The sequence below is a fragment of the Chiloscyllium plagiosum genome, unplaced genomic scaffold (genome assembly GCF_037043375.1).
Source record: "Chiloscyllium plagiosum isolate Xiang-an unplaced genomic scaffold, Cpla_swu_hap1 HiC_scaffold_22, whole genome shotgun sequence".
NCBI classification, from domain to species: domain Eukaryota; kingdom Metazoa; phylum Chordata; class Chondrichthyes; order Orectolobiformes; family Hemiscylliidae; genus Chiloscyllium; species Chiloscyllium plagiosum.
The window spans coordinates 4,576,810-4,596,313 of NW_028270160.1; the positions used below are offsets into that span (position 1 = coordinate 4,576,810).

Sequence of the window (19,504 nt, forward strand, 5' to 3'; positions counted from 1 at the left end):
TTCTAAGAGCTGGAGTGGACTCAATGGGCTGAATGGCCTGCTCCCATATGCAAGGACTTTATGATGAATGGAGTTCGGCTAGAAAACAAGGCTAGCTTCTGTCAACAGACAGGGAATTTGAGAGGATTGCATTGAAAATCTTCCTGCTTTTTGCAAACAAGACCTTGCCAAGGCACAAGGGGCTGGCAATAAACCTTATGGGCTTGAATGCCTGGAGATCAGAATAAATATAAACCAGCAGACTATGTGCTATTTGCTGTTGATTTTTCAATTTGTCTCTCAGAATGGATAAGAATTCCTGTCAACCAGCCCAGTTTTCCCAAATAAAATCATGGTTTCGGCTAGACTCATTTGCATCAGAGTACGCTTGGAGTTGTGCAGAGCTGGAGGCCAATGAAAGATACAGCAAAGTGTTGTGTGGCAATAGGGCAAGTAGTAAGAGGAAGCTTTGATTGCAGGCATAATGTTTCTCGGCTAAATGTTATCAAGGCCACTCACCACTCGAAGTCAGAGTCCGTGCAGATACAAGGCACCGATGTAACAGCTCGATTGTACTTCTTTCCCAGAATGCACTGCGTTCCTGGGCGACGTCTCTGGTATATTCGCATTTGCCCCATAATGCAAGGCTTGCCCTTTAAAGAAATCACATCCATCAGGAATTCGGAGTCAAATTAGCCAATGGTGTTATAAATAAGATCAATCATTTTGACATCTGATCGTAGTCTGAAGATCTACCTCCAGGTGCAGAGAATTAGTGCGGTGAATTTGACAAGGGGCCATGTTGTTCACCTCTCCTGTTAGAAAAGTCAGTAGTCAATATTAAAATCAAAAGGTGGCCCTGTAGCAGTGAGACCTTCTGCCCATCCAAGGAAGGTATACCTCTCCACATGAGCTGCCAGCCAATCTGATTGGCCAGTAGCCCCTGCAATCCCAGCAATGCTAGAACAAGCGAAGTCAGCAGGGATTCCTGAGTAAGGCAGGGCTTGGATGTTTGGACTAGGAGGGATCCAGCATCCTGGGGGAGGGAGAGGTCGGGTGGGGTTGTGCAAGAGCAAGTATTCAGGCTTTGGAGGTCGGGTGGAGGCATTGTTTTCTGGTCGGGGGAGGCACAAGGCACACTGCAAAAGGAGTCAAGCCACTCGCCCGAATGCTTTCTCACCAGGGGTCATTGAAAATACCCCTGCTTACGTTCCAACACCAACTGTGGGCCCTTAAGTGTCATTAACTGGGTGATTACAGGCCACAACTGGCCTATGGAGAAACATGCAGGCTTACCCTTAGCCAATGTACGATAGAGAATATGTCAGGTGGATAGCAGGATAATGGGGCAGCTGGAAAAACACAGCAGGCCAGGCAACATCCGAGGAGCAGGAAAATGGATATTTCAGGCAAAAACCCTTCATCAGGAATCTTCATCAGGTTTTTGCCTGAAACATCGATTTTCCTGCTCCTCGGACGCTGCCTGACCTGCTGTGCTTCTCCAGCACCACTCCAATCTTGACTCTAATCTCCAGCACCTGCAGTACTCACTTTCACCTACCTGCCTCATTATATACGGTTGCTGTCCCATCAAACTGGGAACGGTCATGGTGGGGGAGGGACGATGCAAATCATTTATCTTTATATGACACAGGCCTGGATTAGCAATCATTAAATCAGAGTTTAAAACCTACTGCAGAAACTGTAGAATCCAAATGTTGTCAGTTTAACCATTCTGAAATGAAAATTCTCATCTCAATAATAGGCATCAAACTATCAGGTCATAAAAACCCAGCAGGTCACTAATGTCCTTTAGGGAAGGAAATTTACCATCCTCACTGGGTCTGGCCTACTTGTGACTCCAGACCCACAGCAATGTGGTTCACTCTGAAGTGCATTCTGAAAAGGTCTATGAAACTATTCTGGAACTGAAAACAAAACCTGCTGGAAATCACAGAGGGATAGCATCAGCTGTGATTCCCAGTATTTTTTTCAGATTGTTTTCAGTCATATTTCAGCATCTGCAGTAATTTGCTAATCTATTCTAAATAACAACTGGCACCACCTTCTCATGCACAACTCGATGTGGTCATCATGTAGCAGCCTTGCAAGTGACAGCCACATCTAATGAACAAATAAAGAAATGCGCAAAATGTAAAACATGCACAAGTTAGAGATCAAGCAAAAAAGCACTTCCCCCCTGTACAGTTCTACAGAATCAGCAGCATCATCTTCCAAAGGAACATAGAATCCCTACAGTGTGGTAACAAGGCCTTTTGGCCCAACAAGTCCACACCAACCCTCTGAAGAATAATCTACCCAGACCCATTCCCCTATATTTACCCCAACTAATGCACCTAACCTACACATCCTTGAGTACTGAGTTAGCATAGCCAGCCCACCCTAACCTGCACATCTTTGGATTGTGGGAGGAAACCAGAGCACCGAGAGATAGGGAGAATGTGCAAACTCCACATAGACAGTCACCCGATGCTGGAGGAAGAGGAGCCAGGCTTGCCTGCTCTCATATCAACTGGTAACAGACCAAATGACACTTGCCAAGAGGGTATGGAATCACACTACCTGCTCATCACTCAGCCCTGGGACAGGAGGGATGTGAGGTGGCAGGGTGGGGGAGGGGAGGGAGAGTAGAAAGGGGAGTGAAGCTTATGGAGAAAAATAATAAGCAGCAGAAGATACAGGAAATGCACAACAGTGTTTCTCAACCTGAGGTGAAGAAACAAGACTTAACCCTGCACTTCTCTTTCTCTTGAAATGCTGTTCTGTTTCCTTGTGTAAAATTGTTAAAGTACAATTCAAGCCTCACCACCATCTTTTTAAAAAAGTGTTCCTAGGATATGAGCATTATTGTCCTGGCCAGCATTTATTACCCCATTATTTATTGTCCCTCATGAAGGTGGTACTGAACTGCCATCTTGAGCCATCGCCATCCAGCTGTGTGCTGAAGCTGTGCCTTAATTATCCCAGCCCGGTGATCCTGGGAACTGGGTTAGCCCTAACACAGAGGGCTGGCAGCGATTGAGCTGGAGTTTGATGGTGGGAGAAGAGACATGGTGACAATGTAAGCTCGAACAAGTGTAAAATGGAAGGTGTGCTGCTCAGATCCGTCTTGGGTTTCTCTGTTCAGCTGCTGGTTGGAATTACAGCTCAAGGAACAGTACCTTCATCTGGTAACTTGGTGTTACAATCAACCTCCCTGAAGGAATTAGAATCTGTCTTTTTCTCAGGGATTGTTCAGCATGTTTGAAATGTGTGAGAGAGCAGGCTTATTTTTAGAACTAAGTTAAATAAACATTTTTTTTAAACGAAAGCTTGCGAGTAAAACATAATGAATAATTTTCCGGAGATATCTGCTCATCCTTCTAATAGCCCAATTACAGATGAAGAAATGCCAGAGAGTGAGGTGGTGGTAAATAGTTCATTAGGGCTGTGTGCAGATGAAGAGAGAGCCTGCCAGTTAACTAACAATGAAGTCACATGTCTCATTCAGGATGAGAATCGCTGCCTGGTCTTCGCTAACCTGTCCCCAAAGCAAAATTGGGTTTATGTTTCAGCTTCTGATAAAAGGATCAGCTTTAGTCATGTAACTGCCAACAGCTGGATGCCTGGCAGTCAGACCCCAAACTGAATGGTGCCAATGTCAGAACCATTTAATTAACTAACTGGAGTTTTGCTGCTGCTGCTGCTGCTGGCACTGTGACTGAGATTTGTAAACTGTCTGCTTTTTCATTTTCCCTTGGCCCAAGGAGGTTAGGTTACTGGAGGTGGGGACAGGTCCTGTGGTGAAGTGGTGTTGTCCCTGCCTCTGGGCCAGAAGACCTGGGTTCAAGTGCCAACTACCCCAGACATGGTACATCCAAAGAGGTCAACTAAAACATCAGGGGCAGGAAGAGGCCATTCAGCCCCTCAAGCCTGCTCCATAGTTTGATACAATCATGACTGACCTCAAGCCTACTTTCCCGCCTGCTCTCCATAATCTCCCAACCTATTATTCATTAAAACCTGCCTATCTCCTCCTTAAGTTTACTCATTGTCCCAGTATCCACCACACCCTGGGACAGTGAATTCCAGAGATTCACAACTCTTTGAAGAAGTCATTTCCATTATTTCTGTTTTTAAATCTGCTACCCATTATCTTAAAACAATGACCTCTCGTTCTAGATTGCCTCACGAGGAAACATTTTCTCCATGTCTACTTTGTCAATCCCCCTTTACCATCTCATGTACTTCAATTCGATCTCCTCTCATTCTTCTAAATTCCATCGAGTATCGGCCTAAACTGCTCAAAATCTCTTCATAAGACAAACCCCTCATCTCTGGGATCAATCTAGTGAACCTGCTCTGCAACTATACCCCTCCTCAAGTAAGGGGACCAAAACTGTCGCAGTAATCCAGATACAGTCTCACTAACGCTGTGTACAGTTACAGCAATACTTGCCTACTTTCTGCTCCATTTGAGGTACAGTGGCTCACTGGTTAGCACTGCTGCCTCACAGCACCAGGGAACCTGGGTTCGATTCCAGCCTCGGGTGACTGTCTGTATGAAGTTTGCACATTCTCCCCATGTCTGCCCGGGTTTCCTCGAGGTATTTCAGTTTCCTCCCACAGTCCAAAGATGTGCAGCTTTGGTGAATTGCCCAAGACAAATGCCTATAGTGTCTGTGATGTGTCATGGGAAATGCAAGGTTACAGGGATAGGGATGGGTCTGGATTGGATGCTCTTTGGAGGGTCAGTGTGGAATTGATGGAATAAGTGGCCTGTTTCCACACTGTAGGGATTCTATAGTTCCTTTAGCAATGAATGCCAAATCAGAAGTTGGAGTACATTATCTCTGGAGTAATTCTCAAAGAAGTTTTGTACTGACTATTGACTGCTGACACGCAGAGGTCATGAGCAGTTGCACTTGATTGGGTACACAATTGAACATCTACACAAGCGACAGCTACATCTACACACACAGTAGTGTAGTGCTCCCTCCTGATTTGCTGTGTGGGCAATGAACACTTTGAATTGCTTCTATAACTGGATGTAATTTCATTCCAGTGAAATTAGGTCTTCAGAGCTCACTGCAACCAAAGACATCAGAGCAAATCATAATTGTTCGAGAAAATGTGGTTTTCCCAGACAGGCAGAGCAGACTTTGATGAAATACAGGATGCTATGGATACATTAAAGCCCTAAGGAAGGGAACTGGCTGGAGGTAGTGATGTGATCTCTTGAGCAAGATCTGTACAAAACTATTCCAAGTTTGTGTTTCTATTTCTACCTGCCTCTTGGGAATATTGGGTGAGAAGTTGGGTGTGGGGACATTCTGGTGACTAGGGGCAGGGTGAGGGATAGATGGTCTAACAGCTCTTTCAACTAGATCAAAGCACTGGCACTCGCTGTCTCTGTTGCTGTCTAGAAGCTGCTGATGAAGTTTGACAATGCAATCTCAAATCTCACAGCAAAACTGAGTCAAATATGGCCTTTCAACGCTGAAGTGGTTGTGCTAAGTTTGGAAAATCCATGACTTGAGCTCTGCACATCAGTGGTGACCAACTAACCCACAATAACTCTATGTCTAAGCTTCCCCAGTCAGAAGGAACATTTTCTGAAAGGCCTGACTGAAACAATCTATGTTCAAGTGCAACAAAATCTGAACAATATCCAGGCTTGGGCTGACATGTGGCAAGTAGCCACATAAATGCCAGGCAATGCCCATCTCCACAAGACAATCTAACCATCGCCCTTGATGTTCAATGATTTTACAATCACTGAATACCCCATTATCAATATCCAGATACTCAACTGGACTCACCACATAAGAACAGTAGCTACAAGAGCAGGTCAGAAGCTAGGAATGCTGCAGTGAGTAACTCACCTCCTACCTCCCCAAAACCTGTCCACCATCGACAAGACACAAGTCAGGAGTGTGATGGATTACTCCCCACTTGCCTGGATGCGTGCAGGTCCAACAAAACTCAAGAAGCTTGACACCATCAGGACACAGCAGCCCACTTGATTGGCATCACATTCACAGGCATCCATTCCCTCCACCAGCAACACTCAATAGCAGCAGTATGTACTATCTACAAGATGCACTGCAGAAATTCATCAAAGATCCTCAGACAGCACCTTCCAAACCCACAACCACTTCCATCCAGAAGGACGAGGGCAGCAGACACATAGGATCAACCTCTCCAAGCCACTCACCATCCCAAATTGTTGCTCCTTCATTGATGAAGGTAGGGCAGTGGGTGTGCTGTATATGGATGTTAGCAAGGCATTTGCTAAGGTTTCCCGTGGTAGACTCATGCAGAAAATAAGGAGGCATGGGATACAGGGAAGTCTGGCTGTCTGGATACAGAATTGGCTGGCCCTTAGAAGATAGAGGGTGATGGTAAATGGAAAGTATTCAGCTTGAAGCTTGGTGTTCTGCAGGGATCAGTCCTGGAATCTCTGCTCCTTATGATTTTTATAAATTACTTGGATGAGGAAGTGGAAGGGTGAACTAGTAAGTTTGCTGATGACACCAAGGTTGGTGGAGTTGTGGATAATGTAGAGAGCTATTGTAGGTTGCAATGGGATATAGACAGGATGCAGAGCTGGGCTGAGAAGTGGCAGATGGAGTTCAACCTGGAAAAGTGTGAAGTGATTCTTTTTGGAAGGTGGAATTTGAATGCAGAATATAAGGTTAAAGGCAGGATTCTTGGCAGTGTGGAGGAACAGACGGATCTTGGGGTCCATGTCCATAGATCCCTCAAAGTTTCCACCCAAGTTGACAGGGTTATTAGGAAGGTGTGTGGTGTGTTGGCTTTCATTAGCAGGGAGATTGAGTTTAAGAGCCAAGAGGTTATGCTGCAGTTCTATACAGCCCTGGTTAGACCAACTTGGAATATTGTGTTCACTTATGGTCACCTCATTATAGGAAAGATGTGGAAGCTTTAGAGAAGGTGCAGAGAAGATTTACCAGGATGCTGCCTGGATTGGAGGGCATGTCTCTTGAACAAAAGTTGAGGGAGTAAGAGCTTTTCTCATTGGAGCGATGAAGGATGAAGAGTTGATTTGATAGACGTTTACAAGATGATGAGAGGCTTAGATTGAGTGAATAGTCAATTACTTTTTCCCAGGGTGGAAATGTCTATCATGAGGAGGCATAATTTTAAGGTGATTGGAGAAAGGTTTAGGGGAAATGTCAGAGGCAGGTTCTTTACACAGAGAGTGGTGGGTGCGTGGAATTCACTGCCGGCAGTGGTGGTAGAATCAGAGACATAAGGGACATTTAAGCGACTCTTAATGGATGATAGCAAAATGTCGGCTATGTAGGTTAGTTTGGTCTTAGAGTAGGATAAAAGATTGACACAATATTGAGGGCTGAAGGGCCTGTACTGTGCTGTGCTGTTCTATGTTCACTGTCACTTGATTAAAATCCTGAATTCCCTCCCTAAGGATATTGTGGGTCAACCCACAGTAGGACTACAGCAGTTCAAGAAGGCAGCTCACCCCGACCTTGTCAAGGGGCAACTAGGGACGGGCAATAAATGCTGGGCCAAACCAGCCACACCCACATCCCCTGAGTAAATAGAAATAAAAAGAATCCTTTATATTTCAATTAGCTCATCTCTCATTCTTCTCTACAGCAGATAATGTAGACCTTGCCTACTCAATCACTCCTTAAAGGGAAATACCCTCATCCCTGGAATGAGTCCAGTGTACCTTTGATGCTTTCCCTCTTGGCCAAGTATATCCTTCCTTAGGTAATGAAACCGAAACTGTGTACAATGTGATTTCACATGCTCTGTGCAAGAGGAGTAAGTGCCAACTCATACTAATGGGAAACCTACTGATTGGAAAAGAAGATTGCTTCCTCCCAGGCAGCAGGAGAGTTTCGATGAATGCTTGGCTACTTGGCATGATGTGGTGATTGGAGTGCCACATGGGTCAGTGCTTTTTACAATCGATATCAATGACTTAGGTAAGGGGAGCAATGCTATGGTCACTAAATTTGAAGATGACACAAAGATTGGTAAGAAGATCTGATATCACTTATTATGAAATCAGTCTGCAATCTCATTAAGTGAAAAGCAAACATTTGGCAGATGGAGTGTAATGTGGAAAAATACAAAGTCGTTCACTTTGGCAGGCAGAATGAGCAAAGCAGAGAATTACTCAAATGGAGAATGATTGCAAAATTCTGGTGTGTTGAGGAATCCAGGTGTAAGAGAGCATGACCCACAAAAATCTAGCATGCAGGTACAGCAAATAATTCAACATACCAGTGAGGATGATCTGCTTCAGTTACACAGGGCATGGCTGAGACATCTCAAAGACTGTTTAACTTTGCTTAACGAAGGATGTCAGTATGTCGGAGACAGTTGAGAGGAGGTTTATGAAGTGGACCCCTGGAATGAGTGGGTTGTCTTGTGAGGGAACGTTGGACAGACTGGGCTTTTCTCAGTTGGAATTTAGGAGAGTGAGGGGTGACCTGATCAAAGTGTATCAGATTCTGAATGGGCTTGAGAAGGTGGAAGTAGAAAAAAATGTTTCCTCTTGGTGGGTGAATTGGGAACTAAAGGTTTTGTTTTAGAATTAGAGATCACCCCTTCAGGACAGAGATGATGATAAATGTTCTGAGGGTTATGTGACTTTGGACCTCTCTGTCTCAGAAGGAAATGGGGTCATTGAAACTTTTTAAGATTAGATTCTCTACAGTGTGGAAACAAGCCTTTCGGCCCAACCAGTCCACACCGACCCTCTGAAGAGTAACCCACCCAGACCCATTTCCCTCTGACTAATGCACGTAACACTACAAGCAATTTAGCATGGCCAATTCACCCAACCTGCACATCTCTGGATTGTGGGAGGAAACCGGAGCACCCGGAGGAAACCTACGCAGACACGGAGAGAATGTGCAAACTCCACACAGACAGTTGCCCGAGGTGGGAATTAAACCTGTGTCCCTGGCGCTGTGAGGCAGCAGTGCTAACCACTGAGCCACCGTGCCATCCCAAGGTGGAGATACAAACTTGTTAGGTAGAAGAATCAGGACTTATGATAGATGGGAATGCGGAATTTGAAAAATAAATAAATCATCCAGGACCTTATGGAAGGGGTAGCAGTGAGGGGCTGAATGGCTTAATGGATAGGAACTGGAGGGGCTGCCGATCCAGTGTCATTGAGGAGATGGCTTATGATTCAGAGCCCCATGCTATTCTCACCCTTATCAGGCAGCAACAAAATGAAATATTGAGCAGGGGATGTGCTTTGAGGACAGGCTCAGTGGTGTCTATCTATTTTAACAAGCAGTGGGCCTGTCAGTAAGTTAAGCTGTTATCATGCATGAAACAGAAATATTTATTTGATCCAGGTTCAGATCTGTGTAGGTTGAAGGCTATTACAACAGGCTTGCTTTAGTGGGCTGTCAATTTTAATTCAAGCTGTTGTACTGACTGGCTGTCTTCTCTGTCTTGTCTCAATGAAACTGCAATTGTTTTATCCGACCGGGATCTGTCTTTAGTATCGGGCTGCAAGCATCACCATTACACTGGTGCCAACTATACCCGCTCCACTGTGTACCATATGTCACTGTTCAAGAGGATACCAATTAGGTCAGGATGTGTGCTGTCAATTGGAAATTAATTAGTTTCAGCTCTAGGCAAAAGGTGTCCCATGTAGCTTAATGTGCCCATTCAGATGAGACCCATTAAAGTAACTGGGACAACTGAACACAACCAGACCATGTTGGAGAGACTGGGCTGATGGAGGAGGGTACACTAAAGTGTTGTTAGGTTTTCTAAATACTGTGTGTTGAGAGGACTGTTTGCGACTAAAGGATTGTCAGCTGAATAACGTGTGCTTTCTTTCCAAGATTTTTAAGCAACACGGAATGATGGTACACTGTATTTTTATCATGCATTATTTACATGCTGCCATCAGGCTACACAATAATAATAACTTACACTTTCAATGCGCCAGGCTATTACTTTAGGTCTGATGACCAAAAGCTTGGTGAAAGTGGTAGAATATATGACAGACAGAAAGGGAAATTGACAGAGAATCTCAGCTGGTCTAGCACTGAAGGAGTTCTGAATAAAGGTCACTGGATTCAAAGCGTTAACTCTACTTCTACCAGTCTTGCTGGGTTTTTCCAACAGTTTCTGTTTTAGTTTCAGGTCTCCAGCATCCGCAGTTCATTGCCTTATTTTAGGTAGAATTTAGACCGTTTGGGAGAGATGTTAGGATGGTTGGCAGGTTAGGAATTCTCTTCCCCAAACAGCAGTTGATGTAAAATCAAGTGTTAATTTTAAAGCTGAGATTGATACTTTTTGGTTAAGAAAGCTATCATGGCGTTTGGGCTAAAGGTGGGAAGATGGAGTTAGGCCAAAAAAATCAGCCATGATCTCACTGGATGGTGAAACGGGCTGGAGGGGCTGATTGGCCCCACGCCTGTTCCTGCAGTCTGGAAACAAGCTAATTGGTCCAACAAGACAACACCGACCCTCCGAAGTGTATCCCACTACCCATATTACTCTATATTTACTTCTGACTAATGCTGCTAACCTAAACATCCCTGAACACTTTAGCATGGCCAATTCACCTGACCTGCACATCTTTGGATAGTGGAAGGAAACCATAGCACCCGGAGGAAACCCACGCAGACACAGGGAGAATGTGCAAACTCCACCCAGACAGTCACCCGAGGCTGGAATCGAACCTGGGTCCCTGGCGCTATGAGGCAAGAATGCTAACCACTGAGCCACCCATAAGGGCTGTCTTGAAAGAGCAGAAAGGGTGATGTAGTGAGGAGAGGAGTAAGGTTGGAATTCGGGGACTTAGGTCTCGGGCAAATGAAAGGAAAGACACCAGTGACGGAGCGATTAAAACGTGGGATGTTCACTAATTATGCATTGCTGTGGGGCTGAAAATGATTAAATTGAGAGGGTGTGACCATGTGATAAGGAGAGTGCTCTATTACATAACCCAAGCTTAGAGACACTGACATTTATGACACAACATAATTATAACTTGATAGGTAGTGAGAATAAACTCTAATAATATCTTGCTTGGAAGTTTGGTGGGAGAAGGAAAATTGGGAAGTGAGCAAGGTTCCTCACCTGATTGTGGAGCTCCCATGAATGAAAATTAATCTCATTGCATCTTGTGCTGAAGATGGATCTGTAATCCACTTTAACAAGCTGCCAATCAGAGCGGTGGCTGACATGACCAAACACACTGTCAAAGACAACACAAAACAAAACAGAGGTTTGGTTAGAATCCGTGGCATTCATATTCAAAGTTTTAAAGCACGTAACCTCGCAACCTCTCAGTGCTTCAGATACAAAACACATTGTCAAGTTCATCAGCTACCACACAGAGCAAATACCCGTCAATTTTATGTACAGCAAGATTCCTCAGGTGAGTGAATAATAACGAGGAATGTTTTATAGTGTGATGTATTTTAGGAGGGGCTCAATGATTGCAGTTTAGGGGCTGAAAGACCATGCCCAAGACCAGTTGGTTCCACTTGGTCAATGAGCTCAGTGATTGAGTAGTTTGCCCATATTATTGTAATATTGAAAATTACATTATGCACTTTGTTCATTTCAGGGTACAATACCCATATACCAACAGAAAGCATCTAGAAAGGGAATAAATGAATCCATGTTTTAAACACAGCTCTGATTTTGAGTGCTGTTCCAGTCAGGTGACCAGGAGTGAATCAGCTCTCCTTTCTCAAACCTCTCTGATTGGTTGAATCAAGTGTTTATATTCTTTTCTTAGCTTGTGGCTATATCTTACTGCAATTAAAATGTTAGGAACTAATTGTTCGCTGTAAGGAACTAATCATAAAGTTTCCTTGAGCTAAGAAAGAATAAGTCTATTACTTGGAAACCCTGAGAAAAATAAGGGGTGGCATGGTGGCTCAGTGATTAACACTTTTGCATCATGGTACCAGGGACTTGGGTTCAATTCCATTCTTAGCTGACTGTCTACATGGACTTTGTACGTTCTCTCTGTGTCCGTGTGGGTTTCCTCTCAGTGTGCCAGTTTCCTTCCTCAGTCCAAAGATGTGCGGGTTAGGGTGGATTGGTCAGGGGAAATGCAGGGTTACAGGGATGGGATGAGCCTGGGTAGGATGCTCTTTGGAGGGAAGGTGTGGGTCAAATGGCCTGCTTCCACATTGTGGAGATTCTATGCCTTTATACAGTCATTTCAATACATGCAGATACAAAGTTTAAAAGGGGTTGTTTTCTAGCAGAAAGGGAAGAATATAGAGCCCTTTAGGTGTCCTTGAAGCATTCGGGTTTAAACTGAGACTATGGTTGGTTAGGTGGGACCACCAGCAGTAGAGAATACTTTTATATTCTGTTTCCTGATGTCTTTTATCAGGTATCTGAGAGAGACAGGGAAAGAAGATATATGGTTAGGTAAGGTCTTTTCTTTATTTCAAATTAATGGATTGACTCCATTGAAAAAAAAAACACATTTCAGACCATCATAGTCTCAGATTTTAAATCAGAAAATGAAACTTAAACATTGACAGTTGTTTAAGTTTGCTTAAACACATAAGCTACTGGAGGGAATCTATGGTCATGCAAAATTATCTGAGCGAACTTGGTACCTGAAGGAAACTGAATAAAACATTTTAGTCATTACACTGTGGCCTAGTGGATAGCATTCCTACCTTTGAGCCTAAAGGCTGCAAGCTGCAAATACCCGAGCAGAAAATCAATCAACGCTGACACAGCAGTGGAAGGAATACTTCACTGCCAGGCACTATCTGTTGGATGTAATATTTAACCAAAGGTGCGAGTTACCTTCTCAACTGGATGTAAAAGATCCTTTAGCACAATTTTAAGGAAGCACAGAATATTCCCATAATCCTAGATAAACTGGACCTCAATCAATCGCATAAAAACTGACCATTAATTGGTTAAAGATTACCTAGTGATTAACTGGTCATTATGACATTGTTTTTGTGGGAGTTTGCTGTTTGTTATGTTCTCCACCCTACAGCAGTAATTACATTACCAAAGTAGCTCATTAAATCCTATGGCACAAAAAACACCATATAAAGGAAGGTCAGCAGATTTGAATTGATTTGAATTAGCTTTATTGCCACATGTCCTCACATGGACACAGTGAAAAGTTTAGAAGTCACCACTTATAGCGCCATCTCACCTACAAGGTACAGATTCCCAAAAGAGAAAAAGAGAAAAGAAAAGTCTAGTATTACAGACCTTCGAATGTACAAAATCATAGTAACAAATCAGAAAAGTAAAGAAAGAGAAAGTTCAGAATAAGAGTCCTTCCATGACAATATAGTAAAGAAAAGACAAAGAAATTAAAAAAAAAGAGAATTTAAGACAAAGTCTAAGTCTGGCAGCATCTGTGGGAGAGAAAGCAGAGTTAATTTTCCTGTCCAATGACCCTTCTTCAGAACTGATCACTGAACTGGAAACTCTGTTTTCCTCTCTCCACGAAGGCTGAGTTTCTCCAACAATATCTGCTTTTGTTTCAGATTTCCAACACCTGCAGTTTTTTGTTTCATCTGGGGGGGGTATTTTTAAATTGACTTGAATTTGTTATACAATTGGGCGGAAATAATGTAGCAAATGAAAATGAAACACAAAATACTGTTTCCTTTGATTGGACGATTAATATAGAGGAGCTCATCAACTCTGAATTATCATTGAGAGACAAAGAATGGACAGTGAAATTACTTCTAAATTGTTAAGGAAATGGCCAGTTCAGGACAAAGTGGTCTTCTGTGGTTTACGCTGGCATGGGGCAAATGCTGAGCAACAGAATTCTTACAAGGAAAAGAGCTTGGGAGTAGCATCAGTTTCAATGTCAAGGCAACACAGAGAAGCAATTAAACAGCAAGCAGAATCTTGGAATACATAATCAGAATATTATTCAGTATAAAATACAGGAGAGGTGATTCCAGTGGCCCAAATTGCCTTTTCTCATCCTGTATTTATTTTTATGTTCTTGTGTTTTGGGATATCTTACACAGAAGATTAAAAATGAACAGTATTTGATGATTTAAAAAAGCACTTACACATGCATGGATTCTTTTTCATACAGTGTCATTTAATGTCAGGTACGTGCTCCACTTAATTAAAAGGATTGAACACAATTGGAAAATGTTCAGGACAAAAATGGATTGTTCATGGTCTTTACATTCCTCTGTGGTAGTTGAAATAGAATTTGACGGCTGTGAAAGGACATGCATCTATAACCCATTGGCAGTATTTGGGGCTAGTAACTGAGAATATGTATAGCTTCATCAATAGATTGCCAGCTGAACGAAATAGACTGAAATATAATGGACAGGTACTTCAGTTAATTTTTAATAATTCATTCACAGGATGCGGGCATCACTGGCTAGGCCAGCATTTATCATCCAATTATTAATTGCTTCAGAGGGCAGTTAAGAGTCAACCACATTGCTGTGGTTCTGGAGTCATATGTAGGCCAGACCAGGATAGCATGGCAGTTTCTTTCTCTGTGGGTAATTAGTGAATGAAATGTTTATTTTTTCCCAAACAACCATTTCATGGTCATCATTAATTCCAGATTGTTAATGAATTCAAATTCCACCATCTGTCATGGCAGGATTCAAAACCAGGTCCCCAGAACACTACCTGTTCTCTGGATTAATTGTCTAACAATTACACCATTGGGCTATCACCTACATCAATCTTTTTTATTCATTTGTGGAATGTGGGTGTCACTGATTGGGCCCAGCATTTATTGCCCATCCCTAGTTGCCCATTGAGAAGGTGGGGGTGAACTGCCTTCCTGAACCAGTGCTGTCTGTGTGTTGACCCACAATGCCCTGAGGGAAGGAATTCCAGGATTTTGACCCAGTGACAGTGAAGGAACGGTGATATATTTCCAAGTCAGGAGGATGAGTGACTTGGTGGGGAACTTGAAGGTCATGGTTTTCCTATGTGTCTGTTGCCCTTCTCCATCTAAATTGAGGTGGTTGTGGGTTTGGAAGGTGCTGTCTGATGATCTTTATTGTCATTCAATTAATTGTCATTCAATTTAACAAAACTGGTTCAATATGGACTACATCTTAAAATTGGTTTAATTTGATGAATTGGTGTTGATTAATTACCTTGGGGATCCTTCCTAGGGCTTAGAAGAATCTAGAAATGTCCAGTTGCAGGCTATCTATCAGTCTGACTGCCTGATGGGGGAAAGACAAGATCTTGTCTCTTTTTTGCATTTATTTCTCACTCCATCAAATACAAGTATTGAAAAAAAACAGAAAACCATTCTATTTTTGGCAAATTTTAACAGGTTTCTTTCAAGGCATTCAGTAAAAACTCCAAGAAGTTGACATTTGGTTTTCTTTCTGGATCAGTGGTGCTGGAAGAGCACAGCAATTCAGGCAGCATCCGAGGACAGGCAAAATCGACGTTTTGGGCAAAAGCCCTTCATCAGGAATAAAGGCAGAGAGCCTGAAGCGTGGAGAGATAAGCTAGAGGAGGGTGGGGGTGGGGAGAGAGTGGCATAGAGTACAATAGGTCAGTGGGGAAGGAGATGAAGGTGATAGGTCAGGGAGGAGAGGGTGGAGTGGATAGGTGGAAAAGGAGCTGGGCAGGTCGGACAAGTCCGGACAGGTCAGGGGATTGAGTTGCTGGAGGTTAGAAGCTAGGATGAGGTGGGGGAAGGGGAAATGAGGAAACTGTTGAAATCCACCAATAAGGGAATGAAATATAAAACAGAGAGCACAAAAAGCTTCTAAATATGTTGTCTAGAGTTTGACAAGTTGGCTTTCAATGGGACAACTTTTTTTGCCCTATTTGAGCTTATACCACTGGAGTGTACAGGAGCTACAGCTGTTCTCTCTGACTTTCCACAAGCTTCCACTAAAATTAGCCCATTAAATAGCAGAAACATTTATCCCCACCACAGCTGACCCTTCTGAGGGGTTGGGTTGGGTTGGGTTGGGTTGAGGGGTGGAGGTTGGGGGGGGGGGGGGGGTGTAGGGTGGACGTGACATGCTATGTTCCCCTCTCCAAGGGCAAATCATATGAATGTACGAATTGGAGAAGGCCATTCAGCCCCTTGAGCCTTCACCATTCAATGAGATCAAGGCTGGGCTGTGATGGTACAGTGGCTCAGTGTCTCACAGTGTTAGGGACCTGGGTTAAATTCCAACCTCGGGTGACTGTCCGTTGGAGTTTGCGCATTCTCCCTGCATCTGTGCAAGTCTCCTCCCGCAATCCAAAGACTTGTTGGGCCCAAGGGCCTGTTTCCACATTGTAGGGATTCTCTGATTCTATTAAGGGTCAATGCCCCTTAATAATTTTCTTAACAAAACAAAAATCATGTTTCTCACAGATTTAAAAAAAACAACGATCCAGCATCCACTGTTGCTGGTAGAAGAGAATTCCAAACCTCTCAAACCCTTTGTGTGTTGAAGTGCTTCCGAACGTCTCTCCTGAATGGTCTGGTCCTAATGTTTAGACTATGCCCCTAGTTCTAGTTGTTTGTCAGGTAGAACAGTGGGAGGGAAGGTGTGATACTAATGGGCTTGGGTTCAATTCCTGCAATGGCTGAGGTTACCATGAAGGACTCTTTTTCTCAACCTCACCCCTTACCTAAGGCTTGGTGACCCTCCAGTTAAACTACCACCAATCGTCTCTCTTCAATGAGAGAGCAGCACCATAGTCTGGTAAGACTGTGGCAACTTTACCTTGACCTGTCTTTTCCTCTTACTCATACTGTGGACCTCCCCCTCTCCCCGCGACCTTTGGCTAATCCTTTCATTCCACAAACAGGAATCTCGGAGTCTGTCGGTGCCTTTGGTCCCAGCTTAGGCCCATGGCGGATGGTTCTGAGCTCGCTATTCTAGAGAGATACTGATCAGAGATTCACAATGATCTCGATGGAAGGTCAGCAAACAAGGAGATCTTGAAGTTATGTGAATTGGGTTGAGTGACCCCTACTATATATGTCCCAATGTATATTCCCGCAGTTGAACTTTCAATGGAGAATGCCAATGTGTCAGAGTATTGACTTGCTATCACCTGCTTTGGGATGTTGTGTCCGAATCCTCAAAATAACACAAAGTTGCAGCAACATTCAATTCAGTTGAATACTGAGTCCAAACTATTGCAGTTGGCGCTGACTGTGTTCAGTGATCAGCGGGAGGTGATACTCTGTGCAGTGAGCCTGAAGGGTCTACAGTAAGAAAAAAATTCAATTTGCTTGACTTCCTAAATGGCTTTTTAAAAAAATGCCCATTAAGAATATCACTTTTCTTTGGATTCATTGACTTTCAGGCTTGTGGCGTCCAGTAGAGTCCCAGACTCTGGGCCAGAAAACTCAGGTGCAAAATCCATAATAGGTTGGTTAAAGATATAGTTCTCGCAAACGTAGCCCCTGTGTGAGAAAGCGTTCTTATGCAGCTATGAAAAAAAACTGCTATGTTTTAGCTTTGAACTTGTATTAGGGGCTGACAAACAGATTTCAATTTTCACATTTAATTTTGACTGCAGCTCCTTCTCACACTCCCAGATTTACAAAAGCATGTGACTGTCTGAAAAGCAGTGTGGGAGCTCTGAAAGGTTCGAATACATCCAGGTCTCTTTCCTTTACAGTCCCTCAGCGTAAGTTAACCATTTTGAACCCTTTAGTGCACATTCTGGAAAGCAGCTGAAGTGCTCTTACTGCAAACTAACCACTCTCCTTCATCCTGCTGAGTGTCTGTGTGCAACTGATTGTTTAAGACATAAGTTTTGCCTTGTTTTCAGTTCTTTCATCAGACGAGAGGCAGCAGAGATTACAGCTTTCACTTCAAAGGTACACTTTATTCTCCATTTAGTTATCCCCTCATGAACATAGAACATAGAACAATACAGCACAGAACAGGCCCTTCGGCCAACGATGTTGTGCCGAACATTTGTCCTAGCTTAAGCACCCATCCATGTACCTATCCAATTACCGCTTAAAGGTCACCAATGATTCTGACTCTGCTACTCCCACTCCCACAGGCAGCACATTCCATGCCCCCACCACTCTCTGGGTAAAGAACCTACCCCTGACATCCCCCCTATACCTTCCACCCTTCACCTTAAATTTATGTCCCCTTGTAACACTCTCTTGTACCCGGGGAAAAAGTCTCTGACTGTCTACTCTATCTATTCCCCTGATCATCTTATAAACCTCTATCAAGTCACCCCTCATCCTTCACCGTTCCAATGAGAAAAGGCCTAGCACTCTCAACCTATCCTCGTACAACCTATTCTCCATTCCAGGCAACATCTTTCCTAAAATGAGGCGACCAGAACTGCACACAGTACTCCAAATGTGGCCTAACCAAGGTCCTATACAGCTGCAACATCACCTCACAACTCTTGAATTCAATCCCTCTGCTAATGAACGCTAATACACCATAGGCCTTCTTACAAGCTCTATCCACCTGAGTGGCAACTTTCAAAGATCTATGAACATAGACCCCAAGATCCCTCAGCTCCTCCACCTTACTAAGAACCCTATTGTTAACCCTGTATTCTGCATTCTTATTTGTCCTTCCAAAATGGACAACCTCACACTTGACAGGGTTGAACTCCATCTGCCACTCCTCAGCCCAGCTCTGCATCATATCTAAGTCCCTTTGCAGCCGACAACAGCCCTCCTCTCTATCCTCAACTCCACCAATCTTCGTATCGTCTGCAAATTTACTGACCCACCCTTCGACTCCCTCTTCCAAGTCATTAATAAAAATTACAAACAGCAGAGGACCCAGAAATGATCCCTGCGGAACTCCACTTGTAACTGGGCTCCAGGCTGAATATTTACCATCTACCACTACTCTCTGACTTTGACCAGTTAGCCAGTTTTCTATCCAACTGGCCAAACTTCCCACAACCCCATGCCTCCTGACTTTCTGCATAAGCCTACCATAGGGAACCTTATCAAATGCCTTACTAAAATCCATGTACACTACATCCACTGCTCTACCCTCATCCACATGCTTGGTCACCTCCTCAAATAATTCAATAAGACTTGTAAGGCAAGACCTACCCCTCCCATATCCGTGCTGGCCGTCCCTACTCAAGCAGTGTCTTTCCAGATACTCATAAATCCTATCCCTCAGTACCCTTTCCATTACTTTGCCTACCACCGAAATAAGACTAACTGGCCTGTAATTTCTGGGGTTATCCCTATTCCCTTTTTTGAACAGGGGCACAACATTCGCCACTCTCCAGTCCCCTGGTACCACCCCCGTTGACAGTGAAGACGAAAAGATCATTGCCAACGGCTCTGCAATTTCCTCTCTTGCTTCCCACATAATCCTAGGATATATCCTGTCAGGCCTGGGGGACTTGTCTACCCTCAAGTTTTTCAAAATGACTTGCAACTTCATTTCCTTCAGCCTTTTAATTGTATCCCTCTGTAGAAAACAACGGGTTTTACATTATTTGCCTCTTTATATCTTTATAATCAGCAAAAGGGAAACCAGAGACTTGATTACCAAATGAGGGAATATCATCC

The 19,504-nt window shown here is 43.6% G+C and overlaps 1 protein-coding gene across 1 annotated transcript in view; it reads right to left on the bottom strand.

Moving 5' to 3' along the window:
* LOC122561354 (VPS10 domain-containing receptor SorCS1-like) overlaps positions 1-19,504 on the bottom strand; it is a 1,223,550-nt gene that overhangs the window by 166,862 nt on the left and 1,037,184 nt on the right. The window contains exons 15-16 of the mRNA XM_043713087.2: positions 11,098-11,215; positions 499-632 (exon numbers count right to left, since the gene is read on the bottom strand). Coding sequence (XP_043569022.2) covers positions 499-632; positions 11,098-11,215 — 252 coding nt within the window. The remainder of the gene's footprint in view (positions 1-498; positions 633-11,097; positions 11,216-19,504) is intronic.